The sequence below is a fragment of the Triticum urartu genome, chromosome 1, assembly GCF_003073215.2.
Source record: "Triticum urartu cultivar G1812 chromosome 1, Tu2.1, whole genome shotgun sequence".
Lineage (NCBI taxonomy): Eukaryota > Viridiplantae > Streptophyta > Magnoliopsida > Poales > Poaceae > Triticum > Triticum urartu.
In genome coordinates, this window is record NC_053022.1 from 298139323 (window position 1) to 298158992 (window position 19670).

Genomic DNA, 19670 nt, shown 5'->3' on the forward strand with positions numbered 1-19670 from the left:
TATATATATATATATATATAGCCAGTGAAGAAAAACGACGGAACCAGTGAAGACTATGCAAAGTTGAAGAATATGAATAATTTGAGGAATTTCAACATTTGGTGGTGGCGTGACCCACCGTATAAGAATGATAATTTCAGACACCGCGTACAATTATCGTAGGGTTCTGAGAATCAAATTCTTCATTAATTTCTTCACACTAAGAGTGTTATTCTTCATTGATTGAAGAAAAACGTTTTTTCATGTGTTGCACATCTAAGTTATCAATTTTGTATAAGTGTTAGGATGAGTGTCCTTTTCAAAGAACATTCGAAGACTCTAAGATATTTAGCTCACACCGCAACTTGCTAAATCTCTTCTCATTCAAGGGCTTTGTGAAGATATCGGTTAGCTGTTCTTCAGTCTTCACATGCTCAATAGAAATGTCGTCTTTCAACACATGATCACAAAGAAAATGATGACGAATCTAAATGTGCTTTGTCTTCGAGTGCTGAACTGGGTTGTGTGCAATCTTGATGGCACTCTCATTGTCACAGAAGAGAGGTACATTCTTCATGTTGACGCCGTAGTCTTTGAGAGTTTGCTTCATCCATAGCAATTAGGCACAGCAAGAACCAGCGGCAATATACTCAGCTTCAGCAGTAGATAGTGATACGCAGTTCTGTTTCTTCGAGGACCAACAGACTAAAGATCGTCCGAGGAAATGACATGTACCAGATGTTGACTTGCGATCCACACGATCACCAGCATAGTCAGAGTCAGAATATCCAACAAGATCAAAAGCCGAGCCCTTGGGGTACCATAATCCAAGTGTTGGTGTGTGAGCTAGATATTGAAGAATATGCTTCACAGCCTTATGGTGTGATTCCTTCGGTGCAGCTTGAAATCGGGCACACATGCAAACACTAAGCATTATATCTGGCCTAGATGCACATAAGTATAATAAGAACCTATCATGGAGCGGTATACCTTATGATCGAAGTCAATACCATTTTCATCAGTGCACAGATGGCCATTTGTGGGCATAGGAATTTTGACGCCTTTGCAATCTTGCATGCCGAATTTTCTCAGTACATCCTTGAGGTATTTCTCCTGAGATATGAATATGCCATTGTCTTGTTGACGAATTTGAAGACCTAAGAAAAATTTCAACTCTCCCATCCTAGACATTTGATATTCTTCACTCATCATATAGGCAAATTCATCATTATAACGTTGGTCAGTACAGCCAAAGATAATATCATCAACATATACTTGGCACACAAACAATTCACCATCATAAGATTTAGTGAAAAGAGTAGGGTTGAGTGAACCGAGTTTGAAGCCTTTCTTCATGAAGAGTTCCTTCAAAGTATCATACCAAGCCCGTGGGGCCTGCTTGAGGCCATGAGGGCCTTGTTGAGTCTGAAGACTTTGTCAGGATTCTTTGGATCTTCAAAACCTGGGGGTTGAGCAACATACACTTCTTCCTCAAGCTTACCATTGAGGAATGCACTTTTCACATCCATTTGATATAGAGTGATATCATGATGGTTAGCATAAGCAAGTAATATGCAAATATCTTCAAGTTTAGCAACAGATGCAAAAGTTTCATCGAAATCAATTCCTTCAACCTGTGTGTAGCCTTGAGCTACAAGCCGTGCCTTATTCCTCACCACAAGGCCATTTTCATCTTGCTTGTTGCGGTAGATCCACTTTGTGCCAATGATATTGTGCTTGCGAGGATCTGGACATTTGGCCAGTTCCCAGACATTGTTAAGCTCGAACTGATGTAATTCTAGAATATAACTAAGCATATTCTACAATATAACCTTGAGAAATTCCTCGATATTGATCTAGAAGAAATTTTTATGTAATGTGCGGTGAATTGCATTGAAAATCCTTATATTGCCAATTACATAAAGAAAAGAAAACAAATAGAGGATGAAGAGAATACTAATGAAAGGGAATAGGCTTCCCAATATCCTCCTATTATTTCTTATAATGAATCAGGTAACGAGGAGGAGCCTTCTATTCAACCAATATCATCAATAAGGAGCTCCAAAAAGAGGATTGAACCCACACATGATGTGAAGAAGAAAAAGAAAAGACAGAGAAGCAAAGGTAAAAATGTATCCCTCCCAAATGATGTTGCTCCTACTACTCATTGTCATGATGATAATTGTTATACTATTGGTGCTATCCATACTATTAATGATGAGAGTGATTATGCTTATGATATGAAAAGGCCCAAGCTGGGGGATGCTATGTCTGATGAGAGTGACATGTTTGAGAATGTATTTGCTGGAATTAATGTTAGTCCCAAGCTTGGGGAAGCTATGTTTAATGAAGATGATATTTGTAGTCTCCCAAGTTTTGATATGCAAATTTATTATGATGATAGCATGCCTCCTACTTATGATGATTATATTGATGAAAGTGGGTTTGAAAGAGTGTCAACTTTAGGAAGTAATGATCCCACTATTTTGGAGGATGTTGAATCTTATTGTGATAATTATGAAAGTGGATTTGGAGAGGTCATGACTTTATTTAGTAATGATTCCACTATCTTGGAAGAGGTTTCAATTGATTATGATGAGAACAAAGTTGCTACTTATGATGATTATTGTGATGACACGTATGATATAAAAAGTAGTGATGGTTATACTTATAAAACTTGTCATGATTATGATTACCCTTTTTCTAAATGTGAAAACAATTTATAGCATTCGAGTCTTTTATGATACTCCCACTATTCCGAATGAGAAGAATTTTGCTTATGTGGAGAGTAATAAAATTTCTATGCTTGTAGATCATGAAAATAATGCTTTAGGTGCTGGTTATATTGTTGAATTCATTCATTATGCTACTTAAAATTACTATGAGGGAGGAACATATGCTTGTAGGAATTGCAATAATATCAAGTTTCCTCTCTATGTGCTTAAAGTTTTGAAGTTATGCTTGTTTTGCTTTCCTATGCAAGTTGATTCTTGTTCCCACAAGTTGTTTGCTCACAAAATCCCTATGCATAGGAAGAGGGTTAGACTTAAATGTGCTAGTCATATTCTTCATGATGCTCTCTTTATATTTCAATTCTTATCTTTTATGTGAGCATCATTAAAATCATCATGCCTAGCTAGGGCATTAAACGATAGCGCTTGTTGGGAGGCAACCCAATTTTTATTTTTGTTCCTTGATTTTTGTTCCTGTTTAGTAATGAATAATTCATCTAGCCTCTGTTTAGATGTGGTTTTATGCTTTTACTTAGTGTTTGTGCCAAGTAGAACCTTTGGGAAGACTTGGGTGAAGTCTTTGCAATCTTACTGTAAAAAACAGAAAATTTTGCACTCACGAGATTAGCTGCCATTTTTTATTGGAGAGTGCTATTTAGCTAATTCTTTTTGAAGATGATTAATAGACAAATTACTCATGTCCAATAATTTATTTTAGAATTTTTGGGATTCCAGAAGTATACGTTTGATCCAGATTACTAGACTGTTCTATTTTTGACAGATTCTGTTTTCTATGTGTTGTTTGCTTATTTTGATGAATCTATGAGTAGTGTCGGGAGGTATGAACCATAGATGAGTTGGAATACAGTAGATATTACACCAATATGAATTTAAAATGATTTCACAACAGTACCTAAATGGTGATTTATTTTCTTATGCTGACGGAGCTTATGAGTTTTCTGTTAAGTTTTGTGTTGTGAAGTTTTCAAGTTTTGGGTAAAGATTTGATGGACTATGGAATAAGGAGTGGCAAGAGCCTAAGCTTGGGGATGCCCAAGGCACCCCAAGGTAATATTCAGGACAACCAAGAGCCTAAGCTTGGGGATGCCCCGGAAGGCATCCCCTCTTTCGTCTTCGTTCATCGGTAACTTTACTTGGAGCTATATTTTTATTCACCACATGATATGTGTTTTGCTTAGAGCGTCATTTTATTTCTTTTGTTTTTCTTGCTGTTTGAAAAAATACCAAGATCTGAATTTATTAAATGTTAGAGAGTCTTCACATAGTTGCATAATTATTCGACTACTCATTGATCTTCACTTATATCTTTCAGAGTAGTTTGTCATTTGCTCTAGTGCTTCACTTATATCTTTTAGAGCACGGCGGTGGTTTTATTTTGAAGAAATAGATGGACTCTCATGCTTCACTTACATCATTTTGAGAGTCTTTAGAACAGCATGGTAATTTTCTTTTTGGCATTATAAAAACTTTCATATAAGTGCGTTGAATACTATGAGAAGTTTGATACTTGATAATTGTTTTGAGATATGAAGATGGTGATATTAGAGTCATGCTAGTTGAGTAGTTGTGAATTTTAGAAATACTTGTGTTGAAGTCTGTGATTCCCGTAGCACGCACGTATGGTGAACCGTTATGTGATGAAGTCGGAGCATGATTTATTTATTGATTATCTTCCTTATGAGTGGCTGTCGGGGATGAGCGATGGTCTTTTCCTACCAATCTATCCCCCTAGGAGCATGCGCATAATACTTCGTTTTGATAACTAATAGATTTTTGCAATAAGTATGTGAGTTCTTTATGACTAATGTTGATTCCATGGATTATACACACTCTCACCCTTCCACCATTGCTAGCTTATCTAGTACCGCACAACTTTCGCCGGTACCATAAACCCACCATTTACCTTCCTCAAAACAGCCACCATACCTACCTATTATGGCATTTCCATAGCCATTCTGAGATATATTGTCATGCAACTTTCCACCGTTCTGTTTATTATGATACGCTCCATCATTGTCATATTGCTTTGCATGATCATGTAGTTGACATCGTATTTGTGGCAAAGCCACCGTTCATAATTCTTTCATACATGTCACTCATGAGTCATTGCACATCCTGGTACACCACCGGAGGCATTCATATAGAGTCATATTTTGTTTTAAGTATCGAGTTGTAATTCTTGAGTTGTAAGTAAATAAAAGTGTGATGATCATCATTATTAGAGCATTGTCCCATGTGAGGAAAGGATGATGGAGACTATGATTCCCCCACAAGTCGGGATGAGACTTCGGACTAAAAATAAAAAAAGAAAAAAGCCATAAAAAGAGAAAAGGTCCAAATAAAAAAAATAAAAAATGAGATAAAAAGAGAGAAGGGGCAATGCTACTATCCTTTTACCACACTTGTGCTTCAAAGTAGCACCAGGATCTTCATGATAGAGAGTCTCCTATGTTGTCACTTTCATATACTAGTGAGATTTTTTCATTATAGAGCTTGGCTTGTATATTTCAATGATGGGCTTCCTCAAAATGCCCTAGGTCTTCGTGGGCAAGCGAGTTGGATGTACACCCACTTAGTTTCTTTTTGAGCTTTCATACACTTATAGCTCTAGTGCATCCGTTGCATGGCAATCCCTACTCACTCACATTGATATCTATTGATGGGCATCTCCATAGCCCGTTGATACGCCTAGTTGATGTGAGACTATCTTCTCCTTTTTGTCTTCTCCACAACCACCATTCTATTTCACCTATAGTGCTATGTCCATGGCTCACTGTAGGATCGAAAGTATGTCTAGAGGGGGGGGGTGATTAGACTACTTAACCAAATAAAAATCTAGCCTTTTTCCAATTTTAGTTCTTGGCAGATTTTAGCAACTTAGCACAAACAAGTAATCAACCTACACATGCAATTCTAAGAGTGTAGCAGCGGAATGTAAATCAATTTCATATGAAGGTAAAGGGAGGAGTTTGGAGGGAGCAAACGCAATGTAGACACAGAGATTTTTGGCGTGGTTCCGATAGGTGGTGCTATCGTACATCCACGTTGATGGAGACTTCAACCCACGAAGGGTAACAGTTGCGCGAGTCCATGGAGGGCTCCACCCATGAAGGGTCCACGAAGAAGCAACCTTGTCTATCCCACCATGGTCGTCGCCCACGAAGGACTTGCCTCACTATGGTAGATCTTCACGAAGTAGGCGATCTCCTTGCCCTTACCAACTCCTTGGCTCAACTCCACAATCTTGTCGGAGGCTCCCAAGTGACACCTAGCCAATCTAGGAGACACCACTCTCCAAGAAGTAACAAATGGTGTGATGATGATGAACTCCTTGCTCTTGTGCTTCAAATGATAGTCTCCCCAACACTCAACTCTCTCTCATAGGATTGGATTTGGTAGAAAGGAGATTTGAGTGGAAAGCAACTTGGGGAATGCTAGAGATCAAGATTTATGTGGTTGGAATGGAATATCTTTACCTCAACACAAGTGCAGGTGGTTCTCTCTCAGAAAATATGTATTGGAAGTGTAGGCATGTTCTGATGGCTCTCTCCACGAATGAAGAGTGGATGGAGGGGTATTTATAGCCTCCACACAAAATCTAACTGTTACACACAAATCACCAAACTCGGTGGGACCGAATCATGAGACTCGGTCAGACCGATTTAGTTCAAAATGTGAACGCTAGAATTCTCGGTGGGACCGACATGTCAACTCGATGGGACCGATTTCGTTAGGGTTAGGGCATAACATAATCTCGGTGAGACCGATTACACAAACTCGGTGAGACCGATTTTGGTAATGGACTAGCAGAGAGTTGGTCAAGCAAACTCGGTGGGACCGATTCGCTCATCTCGGTTGGACCGAAGTGTTACGAAAGGGAAATAGAGAGTTTACATTGCAATCTCGGTGGGACCGATCGCTCATCTCGGTTTGACCGAAACGTTACGAAGGGAAACAGAGAGATTACAATCCCATCTCGGTGAGACCGAGATCCCTATCGGTGAGACCGAAAAGACTAGGGTTTCTGGCAGTGGCTATGTCAACTGAACTCGGTGGCGCCGAATAGAAAGAATCAGTGGGGTCGAGTTGGATATTTGGTGTGGGACATATGTGGATATGAGAAAGTAGTGGAGGGTTTTGGAGCATATTACTAAGCATTTTGAGCAAGCACCTCATTAAGCAACACCTCATCCCTTCTTAATAGTATTGACTTTTCCTATAGACTCAATGTGATCTTGGATCACTAAAATAGAAAATGTAGAGTCTTGTGCTTTGAGCTTGAGCAAATCTTTTATCCTTAGCATTTTGAAGGGTCCATTTTCTAATCCATGCCATGCCAACCGTTGAGCTTTCCTGAAATATTCATCTTGGAATAGCATTAGCTCAATGAGCTATATGTTGTTAGGAATTACCAAAACCACCCAGGGATATATGCACTTTCACTCACGCTCATGTATTGCGTAAAGATTGAAAAAGTTTGAGAACATCATAAGTATGAAACAATTGCTTGGCTTGTCATCGGGGTTGTGCATAATTTAAACATTTTGTGTGATGAAAGATAGAGCATAGCCAGACTATATGATTTTGTAGGGATAGCTTTCTTTGGCCATGTTATTTTGAGAAGACATGATTGCTTTGTTAGTATGCTTGAAGTATTATTATTTTTATGTCAATATAAAACTTTTGTCTTGAATCTTATGGATCTGAATATTCTTGCCACAATAAAGAGAATTACATGAATAAATATGTTAGGTAGCATTCCACATCAAAAATTCTATTTTTATCATTTACCTACTCGAGGACGAGCAGGAATTAAGCTTAGGGATGCTTTATACGTCTCCAGCGTATCTATAATTTTTGATTGTTCCATGCTATTATATTATCTGTTTTGGATGTTTATGGGCTTTATTATACACTTTTATATTATTTTTGGGACTAACCTATTAACCGGAGGCCCAGCCCAAATTGCAGTTTTCTTGCCTATTTGAGTGTTTCGAAGAAAAGGAATATCAAATGGAGTCCAAACGGAATGAAACCTTCGGGAGAGTTCTTTTTTGGAACGGAAGCAATCTAGGAGACTTGGAGTAGACATCAGGGAAGCTTCGAGGTGGCCACGAGGTAGGGAGGCACGCCTGCCCCCCCGGGCGCGCCCCCACCCTCATGGCTCCCCTAACCAACTTCTTTCGCCTATATATATATCAATATACCCTAAAAACATCGAAGAGAAGAATAGATCGGGAGTTCACCGCCAGAAGCTCCGTAGCCACCGAAAACCAATCTAGACCCGTTCCGGCACCCTGCCGGAGGGGGGGATCCCTCTCCGGTGGCCATCTTCATCATCCCGGCGCTCTCCATGACGAGGAGGGAGTAGTTCACCCTTGGGGCTGAGGGTATGTACCCGTAGCTATGTGTTTGATCTCTCTCTCTCTCTCTCTCCCTCTCTCTCTCGTGTTCTTGATTCGAAATGATCTTGATGTATCACGAGCTTTGCTATTATAGTTGTATCTTATGGTGTTTCTCCCCCTCCACTCTCTTGTGATGGATTGAGTTTTCCCTTTGAAGTTATCTTATCGGATTGAGTCTTTAAGGATTTGAGAACATTTGATGTATGTCTTGCATGTGCTTATCTGTGGTGACAATGGGATATCATGTGATCCACTTGATGTATGTTTTGGTGATCAACTTGCGGGTTCCGCTCGTGAACTTATGCATAGGGGTTGGCACACGTTTTCGTCTTGACTCTCCGATAGAAACTTTGGGGCACTCTTTGAAGTTCTTTGTGTTGGTTGAATAGATGAATATGAGATTGTGTGATGCATATCGTATAATCATACCCACGGATACTTGAGGTGACATTGGAGTATCTAGGTGACATTAGGGTTTTGGTTGATTTGTGTCTTAAGGTGTTATTCTAGTACGAACTCTATGATAGATTGAACGGAAAGAATAGCTTCGTGTTATTTTACTACGGACTCTTGAATAGATCGATCAGAAAGGATAACTTTGAGGTGGTTTCATACCTACCATAATCTCTTCGTTTGTTCTCCGCTATTAGTGACTTTTGGGTGACTCTTTGTTGCATGTTGAGGGATAGTTATATGATCCAATTATGTTATTATTGTTGAGAGGACTTGCACTAGTGAAAGTATGAACCCTAGGCCTTGTTTCCTAGCATTGCAATACCGTTTACGCTCACTTTTACCACTTACTACCTTGCTGTTTTTATATTTTCAGATTACAAAAACCTATATCTACTATCCATATTGCACTTGTATCACCATCTCTTCGCCGAACTAGTGCACCTATACAATTTACCATTGTATTGGGTGTGTTGGGGACACAAGAGACTCTTTGCTATTTGGTTGCATGGTTGTTTGAGAGAGACCATCTTCATCCTACGCCTCCCACGGATTGATAAACCTTAGGTCATCCACTTGAGGGAAATTTGCTACTGTCCTACAAACCTCTGCACTTGGAGGCCCAACAACGTCTACAAAAAGAAGGTTGTGTAGTAGACATCATGGAGGCATAGAAAGAAAATGAGAAGTTGAAGGGCGGCATGTTCGGTATGTCTTCCTTTCTTATTTAAAACCACCCTAAGGGCTCATGTTTAGTACATAATTCGGAACGTCATGACTCTGTTGTTGCAGGCCTGTTAACTGGTCGACCGGAAGAGGAAGTATCCATGTTTCAAGGAGACGTGCTGATGGAGCTGTCTGTGGTACATGATCGGGCCCGGAAAGCCATGAGGAGTATGGTGAAGGCATTATGGCCATGTGATACCCCTCCAGAAAGTGTGGAGGGCTTGGCCAACCTGTTCAAAGGTGCCCGGCGCCGGTTTGAGCTGTGGAAGACATCCGCCTGCCGTGAAGGCGCACGAGAAGCCCGGGCCATGCTGAAAACACGCTTCACCAAGCTAGATCCAAATCATATGGCCCGAGTGGGACCACAGGGACTAGACGGGAAAGAAATTCCAGTGAATTTGGTGTATGACCAAGTAATGATAGTTGCGAAGTACTCGCAGGAAGACTGTAGGTTAGACAGTCTTATAGATGGAATAGATAAGGAATAGGTATCTGGTTTAATGTATTAATGTACGTTATGATCAACCTGTACCTTTATCCGAACATGTGAAAAGTTTGTCATCGCAGGCTTTCGGCTTTAACCTCCAAACCAAAATGGTGGAGTGTTTCCGGATACTAGAAGCATTCACTATGTCCGGAAACCAGGCAACCCAGTCATTGTGCTCGAACATACAATTTTTTTTAGTTCAGGATGTATGTTATATTACATATGTAAGAAACATATTCCAAGGAGAATAGTTCCGTTAAGGGTTCCTTTCCTTGGGTTGGCATGCAGTAATTATGCGTGCCGTGGCTTTGGTCCGCAATACGAAGAAAGTTGTCCCGCAGTGTTAGAGTGGTTACAATAATGTAGCAATCCGTCATTTGATTGCCGACCAATTATTCTCTTAAGAACGCTAGCTTTCGGCTTCACCCGTTTGAGGTACATGTCCGGATGACCCAGTTGTAACAATCGCAGAGGTGCTCCCTTTACGCCCTAGCCGAACAATCGGGAACATAGGGCATAAACACAGGAACAAGGCAACCCAGCTTGGCAAAAACTTAAGTCATAGAGGTGCATATAATGACAAAAAGGTTGTATATAAGCAAAGGACACATACATTGTGAGTTCTAGGCTCGGAATAATAATAAGCTTCGGTTAAAGAATCCCTCAATCATGGTGGGGTGTATGCATTTTAGGATGTGTACCCCTCAAGTGTTCGGCCTATCCGAACACATCCTGGAAATCGCATAAAAATGGGAAAACAAAAAAACAAAATGAAGAGGAGAAAAAGGGAACGAAGAAAAGGGTATGGCCGAACTTATGCGTAGAATCTTCGGAGCCGAGCAGTGTTCCGTTGATTCGGCTCTAGGAGATTATCCAATGCATTACGAAGGCGATAGGCTCCTCCTGTGAGAACTTCATCTATAATGAAGGGACCCTCCCATTTTGATTTGAGCTTGTCCTTCTTCTTCTCTAGGAGGTGTAAAACGAGTTCACCGACATTATAAGTCTCGGCTCGCACTTCTCTGCTTTGGTATCTCCGAGCCTGTTGTTGATAGAATACGGAACGAGCTTTTGCAATATCGCGCTTCTCTTCTAGGCCGTCGTGCCGATTGAGCTTGGCTTCTCTCTCTTCATACATGCGCAGTCGAGGTGAGTCATGAATAATGTCGCAGGGCAAGACAGCCTCTGCGCCGTACACCATGAAAAGGGTGTGTATCCGGTCGTGCGATTGGGCGTGGTCCGCAGTCCCCAGAGTACGGAATCAAGTTCCTCGACTAGTGTTTATCTGACTCCCGTAGGGATCACACTAGTCTGGGTTTGATGCCGCTCATTATCAGGCCATTAGCCCGTTCGACTTGACCGTTTGTTTGGGGGTGATATACAGAGCTTAATGCCCAGGTTAGCACACCAATTTTTCACCTCCTCGGCTGTGAAGTTGGAGCCATTTGTCGGTAATGATGCTGTGCGGGACACCATAATGGTGTACAACGCCAGATATAAAGTCGATCATTGGCCCAGCTTCCGCCGTTTCTACTGGTTTGGCCTCTATCCACTTAGTGAATTTATCCACCATAACCAACAAGTATTTCTTCTTGTGGCTTCCCCCTTTAAGGGGTCCGACCATATCTAGCCCCCAGACCGTAAAAGGCCAAGTAATGGGGATTGTTCTTAGGGCCGTGGGCGGCATATGACTTCGATTGGCGAAAATCTGACATCCTACGCAGCGCTGTACAAGGACCTGTGCATCTGCCCAGGCTGTTGGCCAAAACAAACCTGTACGGAAAGCTTTGCTTACGAGGGCCCGAGCTGCTGCATGATGGCCGCCGAGACCAGCATGTATTTTTGCCAAGAGCTGCCACCCCTCCTCTTTGAAGATACATCTCTGAAGAACTCCAGTGGTACTTTTCTTGTAGAGTTCATCTTCGTGAACTTTGTAGGCTTTAGAACGTCGAACTATGCGACATGACTCATTCTGGTCATCAGGGAGCTCCTGCCTATTGATACGTCTCCAACGTATCTATAATTTTTGATTGCTCCATGCTATATTATCTACCGTTTTGGATGTTTATGGGCTTTATTATACACTTTTATATCATTTTTTGGGACTAACCTATTAACCCAGAGCCCAGTGCCAGTTTCTGTTTTTACCTTGTTTTAGAATATTGCAGAAAAGGAAAACCAAACGGAGTCCAATTGACCTGAAACTTCACATAACTTATTTTTGGATCAGAAGAAACCTGATGGACTTGGAGTGCACGTCAGGAAAGAAACGAGGGAGCCACGAGGTAGGGGGGCGTGCCCACCCCCCTAGGGCGCTCCCTCCACCCTTGTGGGCCCCTCGTGCCCCCCCTGACTTACTTCTTCTGCCTATATATCTCCATATACCCTAAAAACATCGGAGAGCACAATAGATCGGGAGTTCCGCCACCAGAAGCCTCCGTAGCCACCGAAAGCCAATCTAGACCTGTTCTGGCAACCTGCCGGAGGGGGAATCCCTCTCCGGTGGCCATCTTCATCATCCCGGTGCTCTCCATGACGAGGAGGGAGTAGTTCTCCCTCGGGGCTGAGGGTATGTACCAGTAGCTATGTGTTTGATCTCTCTCTCTCTCTCTCTCGTGTTCTTGATTTGGCACAATCTTGATGTATCGCGAGCTTTGCTATTATAGTTGGATCTTATGTTTCTTCCCCCCTCTACTCTCTTGTAATGGATTGAGTTTCCCCTTTGAAGTTATTTTATCAGATTGAGTCTTTAAAGATTTGAGAACACTTGATGTATGTCTTGCCGTGCGTATCTGTGGTGACAATGGGATACCACGTGATTCACTTGATGTATGTTTTGGTGATCAACTTGCGGGTTCCGCCCATGAACCTATGCATAGGGGTTGGCACACGTTTTCGTCGTGATTATCTGGTAGAAACTTTGGGGCACTCTTTGAGGTTCTATGTGTTGGTTGAATAGATGAATCTGAGATTGTGTGACGCATATCGTATAATCATACCCACGGATACTTGAGGTGACATTGGAGTATCTAGGTGACATTAGGGTTTTGGTTGATTTGTGTCTTAAGGTGTTATTATAGTACGGACTCTAGGGCTGTTTGTGACACTTATAGGAATAGCCCAACGGACTGATTGGAAAGAATAACTTTGAGGTGGTTTCGTACCCTACCATAATCTCTTCGTTTGTTCTCCGCTATTAGTGACTTTGGAGTGACTCTTTATTGCATGTTGAGGGATAGTTATGTGATCCAATTATGTTAGTATTGTTGAGGGAACTTGCACTAGCGAAAGTATGAACCCTAGGCCTTGTTTCAACACATTGCAATACCGTTTATGCTCACTTTTATCATTAGTTACCTTGCTGTTTTTATATTTTCAGATTATAAAAACCTTTATCTACTATCCATATACCACTTGTATCACCATCTCTTCGCCGAACTAGTGCACCTATACAATTTACCATTGTATTGGGTGTGTTGGGGACACAAGAGACTCTTTGTTATTTGGTTGCAGGGTTGCTTGAGAGAGACCATCTTTATCCTACGCCTCCTACGGATTGATAAACCTTAGGTCATCCACTTGAGGGAAATTTGCTACTATCCTACAAACCTCTGCACTTAGAGGCCCAACAACGTCTACAAGAAGAAGGTTGTGTAGTAGACATCAATCTCTTTTCTGGCGCCGTTGCCGGGGAGGTTAGCGCTTGAAGGTATACCTTTAGATCTTGCAATCGAGTCTTTAGTTTCTTGTTTTATCACTAGTTTAGTCTATAAAAGAAAACTATAAAAAAATTGGAATTGAGTTTGTCTCATACGCTTCATCTTTTTAATATCTTTCGTGAGTATGATGGAAAGGAAAATTGTGCCAAAGTGTTAGAAGAAGAATGCATTAAAATGTTTGGCACTAAATCTTTGAATGATGAGAATGATTGCAATGCTTTTAGTATGAATTCCTTGAATATCCATGATGCTAATGATATGCAAAGCCACAAGTTTGGGGAAGCTATGTTTGATGAAGATGATATTTTTTGTCCCCCAAGTTTTGATGAGCAAATTTATTATGATGAAAGCATGCCTCCTATCTATGATGATTATATTGATGAAAGTGGATTTGGAGAGGTCATGACTTTATTTTGTGATGAATCCACTATTCCGGAAGAGGTTCCAATTGATTATGAGAACAAAGTTGCTATCTATGATGATTATTGTGATGACTTGTATGCTATAAAGAATAATGATATCCATGAACTTGTCATCATGATTTTAGTTTTCAATTGGGTTATGCCTCACATGATAGTTATATTGTTGAATTCATTCATGATGCTACAGAAAATTGTTATGAGGAAGGAATATATGCTTGTAGGAATTGCAATAATATCAAGTTTCCTCTCTATGTGCTTAAAATTTGGAAGTTATGCTTGTTTTACCTTCCTATGCTAGTTGATTATTGTTCCCACAAGTTGTTTGCTCACAAAATCCCTATGCATAGAAAGTGGGTTATACTTAAATGTGCTAGTCATATTCTTTATGATGCTCTCTTTATGTTTCAATTCTTATCTTTTATGTGAGCATCATTGAAATCATCGTGCCTAGCTAGGGGCGTTAAACGATAGCGCTTGTTGGGAGGCAACCCAACTTTATTTTTGTTCCTTGCTTTTTGTTCCTGTTTAGTAATAAATAATTCATATAGCCTCTGTTTAGATGTGGTTTTATGCTTTTAATTAGTGTTTGTGCCAAGTAGAACCGTTGGGAAGACTTGGGGAAAGTCTTGTTGATCATGCTGTAAAAAACAGAAACTTTAGCGCTCACGAGAATTGCTGCCATTTTTATTTGGAGAGTGCTATTTAGTTAATTATTTTTGAAGATGATTAATAGATAAATTCCTCAGGTCCAGAAATTTATTTGAGAATTTTATGAGTTCCAGAAGTATAAGTTTGATCCAGATTACTACAGACTGTTCTGTTTTTGACAGATTCTGTTTTTCATGTGTTGTTTACTTATTTTGATGAATCTATGGCTAGTAAAATAGTTTATAAACCATAGAGAAGTTGGAATACAGTAGGTTTAACACCAATATAAGTAAAGTATGATTTCATTACAGTACCTTGAAGTGGTGATTTATTTTCTTATACTAACGGAGCTTACGAGTTTTCTATTAAGTTTTGTGTTGTGAAGTTTTCAAGTTTTGGGTAAGGATTCGATGGACTACGGAATAAGGAGTGGCAAGAGCCTAAGCTTGGGGATTCCTCACCACAAGGTAATATTCAAGGATATCCAAGAGCCTAAGCTTGGGGATGCCCCGGAAGGCATCCCCTCTTTCGTCTTCGTTCATCGGTAACTTTACTTGGAGCTATATTTTTATTCACCACATGATATGTGTTTTGCTTGGAGCGTCAATTTATTTTGCTAATATTTTCTTGCTTTTATTTAGAACAATGTTTTGCATCTTTTAGTTCAATAAAAGTGGCATTGATAGCCTTTACTATGTCTATTTTAGAAGTCCACATGTTGCTGTTTGAAAACAGAAAGTTTACCGCTGTTGCAATAATTCCCTAGAAAAGTCAGAATGTGATAAAATGTTGAAACCTTTTGCATATTAAGATCTGATAAATTTACTACAGTGGGAATTTTCTTTCAAATTTTTTGGAGCTAGGGAAGTATGGATCTTGCTGCACTCTTTACAGACTATCCTGTTTAGGCAGATTGCTGTTATGTTTGCATTGTTTGCATATGTTTGCTTCTTTAATGATTCTATTTGAGGATATGACTATTAAATATGCAGAGTCATTTAGTATGCAATGTTGAATAATAATTTTAGTGATTTGCTACAATAGATTATGATAAGGTTTTTGCAATGGTTTATACTAACTTATCTCACGAGTCCTTGTTGAGTTTTGTGTGGATGAAGCTTTTGAGATTTAGGGAGACCGTGATATGAGAGGAATTAAGGAGACACAAAAGCTCAAGCTTGGGGATGCCCAAGGCATCCCAAGATAATACTTCAAGAAGTCTCAAGCGTCTAAGCTTGGGGATGCCCCGGTTGGCATCCCACCTTTCTTCTTCAACAACTATCGGTTAGTTTCGGTTGATCCTAAGTTTTTGCTTCTTCACATGATGTTTGCTATTCTTAGAATGCCATTTTATTTTGCTTTTCTTGATGTTTGAATAAAATACCAAGATCTGAAATTATTAAATGTTAGAGAGTCTTCACATAGTTGCATAATTATTCGACTACTCATTGATCTTCACTTATATCTTTCGGAGTAGTTTGTTATTTGCTCTAGTGCTTCACTTATATCCTTTTAGAGCATGGTGGTGGTTTTATTTTGTAGAAATAAATGAACTCTCATGCTTCACTTAGATTATTTTGAGAGTCTTAAAAAACATGGTAATGTGCTTAATCCTAATATGCTAGGTATCCAAGATTAGTAAAACTTTCTTATGAGTGTGTTGAATACTAAGAAAAGTTTGATGCTTGATGATTGTTTTGAGATATGGAGGTAATAATATCAAAGTCGTGCTAGTTGAGTAGTTTTGAATTTGAGAAGTGCTTGTGTTGAAGTTTGCAAGTCCCGTAGCATGCACGTATGGTAAACGTTATGTAACAAATTTGAAACATGAGGTGTTATTTGATTGTCTTCCTTATGAGTGGCGGTCGGGGACGAGCGATGGTCTTTTCCTACCAATCTATCCCCCTAGGAGCATGCGCATAGTATCGAGGTTTTTGATGACTTGTAGATTTTTGCAATAAGTATGTGAGTTCTTTATGACTAATGTTGAGTCCATGGATTATACGCACTCTCACCCTTCCATCCTTGCTAGCCTCTTCGGTACCGTGCATTGCCCTTTCTCACATTGAGAGTTGGTGCAAACTTCACCGGTGCATCCAAACCCCGTGATATGATATGCTCTGTCACACATAAACCTCCTTATATCTTCCTCAAAACAGCCACCATACCTACCTATTATGGCATTTCCATAGCCATTCCGAGATATATTGCCATGAAACTTTCCACCATTCCGTTTATCATGACACATTCATCATTGTCATATTGCTTAGAATGATCATGTAGTTGACATAGTATTTGTGGCAAAGCCACCGTTCATAATTCTTTCATACATGTCACTCTTGATTCATTGCATATCCCGGTACACCGCCGGAGGCATTCATATAGAGTCATCTTTGTTCTAGTATCGAGTTGTAATCATTGAGTTGTAAATAAATAGAAGTGTGATGATCATCATTTTCTAGAGCATTGTCCCAAGTGAGGAATAAAAAAAAGAGAAGGCCCCCAAAAAAGAGAAGGCCCCTGAGGGAGTCCTGGATTAGGGGGTGTCCGAATGGCCGGACTATACCTTCGGTCGGACTCCTGGACTATGAAGATACAAGATTGAAGACTTCGTCCCGTGTCCGGAAGGGACTTTCCTTGGCGTGGAAGGCAAGCTTGGAGATACGGATATGTAGATCTCCTACCATTGTAACCGACTCTGTGTAACCCTAGCCCTCTCCAGTGTCTATATAAACCGGAGAGTTTTAGTCCGTAGGACGAACAACAAGCATACCATAGGCTAGCTTCTAGGGTTTAGCCTCTCTGATCTCGTGGTAGATCTACTCTTGTACTACCCATATCATCAATATTAATCAAGCAGGACGTAGGGTTTTACCTCCATCAAGAGGGCCCAAACCTGGGTAAAACATCGTGTCCCCTGCCTCCTGTTACCATCCGACCTAGACGCACAGTTCAGGACCCCCTACCCGAGATCCGCCGGTTTTGACACCGACATTGGTGCTTTCATTGAGAGTTCCTCTATGCCGTCGCCATCAGGAAGGATGCCTCATCCCGTCTTTAAAGACGGCACCGTTGCTAAGGGAGCTTTGGCTGTCGGCCAGACTCTCCGGCTAGGCGGTTTCCTTATGACCGCCTGTTCAGCTGCTGTGCCGACGATGACCTCTCGGGTCATCGAAAGCAATCTTCACGTCAGCTCGGAATTCGCCGAGCAGCTAGATCCAATGGAGCTCTCTTCCCTAAACGAGCTCTTGGATCGCATCGCCGCCCTGGGAGTCGCTACGGATTACGACCAGATTGGGCCTAAACCCGATTTGTGAGAGATAAAATCTCCCTAGGTCACCCATCACGTTGCCGTGGTAGAGGGACAGTGCGACAACCCTTCATCTATCTTAAGGACTAGCTATGTACGGATTCCCGATCCCTCCAAGCCGGATACCCACGGAGGGAAGGATATCACTCAAGACCTGAACTTAAAGTCAGGCGACGGACTAGATTCATTGGGCCGCATCCAAGAATCCCAACGTCCGAGTTCGGAAACTCCTTGGCCCCTGGGTCTCAGATTAGGTGAGGTTTCGGATTTGATTCCACCCACCCACCCGTACATAAGCGATTTATCTCAAATTAGGCAAGAGCCCAAAGAAACAGTACATCATTACTAGGCCAGATTCCTCCTGGTTATGAACAGGATAAAGGACTGCCGCGAGGAAGATGCAATTTCATTCTTCTGCAATAATTGCACGGACAAGGGAATCCTCAACGCCATAAGTCGCCGTGATATTACACGCTTTGCTGACTTGGCGTCCATAGTACGGAAGTACTATGCGATGGAAAGCACCTGGAAAAACGAAACAAAATTTTGGGACAATCCGGCCTTGAATACAAACCCGGTCCGAAATAAAAGGGTGCATCATCGTCAGACACCCGGGTTCAATACCAAAAAGCAAAAGCCCTCTACAGGGCACGGAACCGTACTGGAAGGATGGCTTGATGGACCCTGTAAAATTCACAGTGCAGAGGGCGCCACACCAACTCACAGCCTTAGAGCATGTTGGATACTCCGGCAGGTGGCAAAAATTGGCGAAGATGTTCTAATTCCAGAAGCCACAGAAAGCCACCCCAGAGAAACCAGTACGGTATTAACAGTCTTTGAGACTTTCACATCAAATAATATGCGAAAAAGAACACTCCGCGGCCTTGCCGAAGTCTACCAAGTAGCAACAATAAACCCATGGAGTGACACGGCTATCACTTTTAACGCCAGTGACGAACCTAAATTCCGAACAGCCCGAGCACCAGCCGCATTGGTCCTCAGTCCAATAGTGGACGGCTTTCGTCTTACCAAGGTACTCATGGATGGCGGCAGCGGATTGAACCTCATTTATGAGGAAACCCTTCAAAAAATGGAAATAGACTGGAACCGCATTGAGCGAAGCAGCACAACCTTTAGAGGAATAATCCCCAGTCAGGAAGCGCGCTGTACAGGGAAAATCACACTAGATGTGGTGTTCGGCACGCCGGATAATTACAGGTCTGAAGAGGTCACGTTCCAGGTGGCCCCGTTCAGTAGCGGATATCATGCTCTGCTAGGGTGGGAAGCGTTTACAGTCTTCCAAGCAATACCCCATTACGGGTACATGAAGCTCAAGATGCCCGGGCCTAACGGAATCATCACTCCCGTTAGTGATCCGGACATAGCACTCCGCGCCGAAAACAAGACAGCCGCACTGGCCCTCGAGGCGCTATCCGAAGCCCTAGTGGCTGAGAAACTGACTACGCTGCGCTCCACGGTGAATAGGGACGATGTGATACTCGATAAAAGATCCAAGTCCACCTCCTTTAAACCGGCAGACGAAATAGTCAAATTCCAGGTCCATCCAACGGACCCCAATAAAACAGCTTCCATTGGGGCACAGTTAAACCCTGATGTAGACGCCGCACTGCAAGAGTTCCTACGAGAGAACTGGGACATTTTTGCCTGGCACCCTTCAGACATGCCAGGAATCCCACGCAGGCTGGCCGATCACAGCTTAAATATCCTAAAAGGATTCAAGCCAGTCAAACAGGCTCTTCGGCGTTTT

The 19670-nt window shown here is 41.4% G+C and overlaps 1 protein-coding gene across 1 annotated transcript; it reads left to right on the forward strand.

Annotated features, from left to right (window-relative positions):
* The first annotated feature begins 9143 nt into the window (after positions 1-9143).
* Positions 9144-9979, forward strand: LOC125532633. The gene is made up of 2 exons (XM_048696624.1): positions 9144-9298; positions 9383-9979. The coding sequence occupies exons 1-2, from the start codon at positions 9292-9294 to the stop codon at positions 9802-9804; spliced, it is 429 nt and encodes a 142-aa protein (XP_048552581.1). The 5' UTR covers positions 9144-9291; the 3' UTR covers positions 9805-9979.
* The last annotated feature ends 9691 nt before the right edge of the window (positions 9980-19670 follow it).